At 43.0% G+C, this 2,500-nt stretch overlaps 1 protein-coding gene across 1 annotated transcript in view; it reads right to left on the bottom strand.

Annotated features, from left to right (window-relative positions):
- Window positions 1-2,500, bottom strand: part of LOC134443233 (high affinity cGMP-specific 3',5'-cyclic phosphodiesterase 9A-like) — a gene marked incomplete at its 5' end in the record, with an annotated part of 27,069 nt that overhangs the window by 15,017 nt on the left and 9,552 nt on the right. Inside the window, one exon of the mRNA XM_063193110.1 lies at window positions 1,774-1,878. Coding sequence (XP_063049180.1) covers window positions 1,774-1,878 — 105 coding nt within the window. The remainder of the gene's footprint in view (window positions 1-1,773; window positions 1,879-2,500) is intronic.

The raw sequence follows: 2,500 nt of genomic DNA, 5'->3' as shown, positions 1-2,500 counted from the left end.
CGTGCGTGTATGTGTGTGTGTGTGTGTGTGTATTTACCTGTAGTCCACACAGGTATATCGTGTGTGTGTGTGTGTGTGTGTGCGTGTGTGTATGTACCTGTAGTCCACACAGGTGTGTGTATGTACCTGTAGTCCACACAGGTGTGTGTGTGTATGTACCTGTACACTGTGTGCAGAATTATTAGGCAAACATGTTTTTTGACCATATTGTCCATTTTATGCGTATTTTCCGCAACCAACCTTTATGAACATGAAAACCTATTGGATTTAAGCATTCCAGATCATGCATATTTGTATATTAAGATGGGGTGTGATCAAAGGAGCCCAACACCCAATATCGAGTGTGCATAATTATTAGGCAACTTTGCTTTCTTCTGGGAAAATGGGCCATAAAAGAGATCTAACAAACTTTGAAAAGTCTATAAACAATTTTGAAGTCTTCCAGAGCGATGTGGCTGTCTTGAAATTGGCAAGACGTTGGTCCCGTTAGCACAGAAGTATCAAATGCACCGTTGCAAAGTCATCAGTCTCGCATGAAATGTCACTGCCAAAAATTGAGAAGAATTTAAGGTGAAACTACAAGAAAATTATTACCCTGCAGTGCTATCATATTCCAGAATGCAAACTTACATCATGTGTCCAGAAGAACAGGTTTTTGAGCACTCAGAGACATAGCCAAGGTAAGAAGGGATGACACCAGACAACCATTTAACAACTTAATTAAGTCAAGACTGGGTCAAGAAATACCCTAGGACAGAATTTTCAAAGGTATTATGGACTGGTGAAAGTGACTATTGACAGACAGGGTGGATGAGCCCATAGCTGGATCTGTGAGGAAAATGTTTGCATCTTTCAAGAAGACAATGGTATTTATGCAGTATTCTGCTGGCATTTGAGTAGAACTCAGGAACTCATCTGAGTGTGCACATTACCGATCTAGCTATGGGCTCATCGATCTGGTCCATTAACAGTCACTTTCACAAGTTCATAAAACCATTGACAAAATTGTCTAAAGACCTTTCTTGACCCAGTCTTGACTTACTTTTCTTGTTGAGTGGTCTTCAGGTTTCAACCTGTTTTAACTTGGCCATGTCTCTGAGTGCTGAATACAATGTTCTTCTGGACACTCAATGTAGGTTTCAGTTCTGGAATGTAACAGCACTGCAGGGTAACAATGTTGTGGTAGTTTCACCTTCAATTCTTCTCAATCTGGCAGTTACTTTGTGAGCACAATGTATGTGACACTGATGGCTTCGTAACGGTGCATTAGATGGATATGAACAATATCTGGGCAATTTCAAGACAGCCACATCCCTCTGGAAGACTTCAAAATTGTTTATAGACTTTTCAGAGTTTGTTAGATCTCATTTGTGGCCTATTTTCCCAGAGGAAAACAAAGTTGCCTAATAATTATGCACACCTGATATAGGGTATTGGGCTCCTTCTATCAAGCCATCTCTTAAAATACAAATATGCATGACCTGGATTGCTTAAATCCAATAGGTGTTCATGTCCATAGAGGTTGGTGGCGGAAAATATGCATAAAATGGACAATATGGTCAAAAAACATGTTTGCCTAATAATTCTGCACACAGTGTAGTCGAAGGTGTGTGTGTGTGTGTGTGTGTGTGTGTGTGTGTGTGTGTGTGTGTGTGTGTGTGTGTGTGTGTGTGTGTGTGTGTGTGTGTGTGCGTGCGTGCGTGCGTGCGTGTGTGTTTACCTGTAGTCCACAGAGGTGTGTGTGTGTGTGCGTGTGTGTGTGTGTGTATGTACCTGTAGTCCACACAGGTGTATCATGCTGAACATCATCTGAGTCACGCAGAAGCAGTGGCGGAAATTATGGAAGGGGTTGCTACGGTAATTAGCATGGATACAGAGCTGAGGACACACACACACACACACACACACACACACACACACACACACACACACACACACACACACACACACACAGAGAGACACATTACACACACACACACACACACACACACACACACACACACACACACACGCACCCAGACACACACACACACACACACACACACACACACACACACACACACACACACACACACACACACACACACACACACACACACACACACACACACGCACACACACACACACACATTATACACACTGACGCACACACACACACATTCACACACAGAGACACAGAGAGAGAGAGTGAGTGTTTTGGCAGAGGTTACTACTGTATTTTTTCTGTATTTGTGAGACTGAAAATACAAACACAAGAATGCAGTAAGATGCCAAATGATACAGTCTATTAAATCACAACTGCAGGACAGTAGAGTACAGTAGTGTCTTTGGAGTGAGTGAGCGAGGTCAGATGACTGTATCCTGCGCCCTCTACAAGTAGTGAATGGTGCCACCGCGACCATAACTGGATGTCAATTGTGCATGACAGGAGGAGAGCAGGCTGCAGGATACAGTCATTGACCTCGCTTGTCACTCACCCCAAGACTATACTGTACTCTAC

Source organism: Engraulis encrasicolus, unplaced genomic scaffold (genome assembly GCF_034702125.1).
Source record: "Engraulis encrasicolus isolate BLACKSEA-1 unplaced genomic scaffold, IST_EnEncr_1.0 scaffold_29_np1212, whole genome shotgun sequence".
Classification (NCBI taxonomy): domain Eukaryota; kingdom Metazoa; phylum Chordata; class Actinopteri; order Clupeiformes; family Engraulidae; genus Engraulis; species Engraulis encrasicolus.
This window is presented reverse-complemented; position numbering and strand designations above follow the sequence as displayed.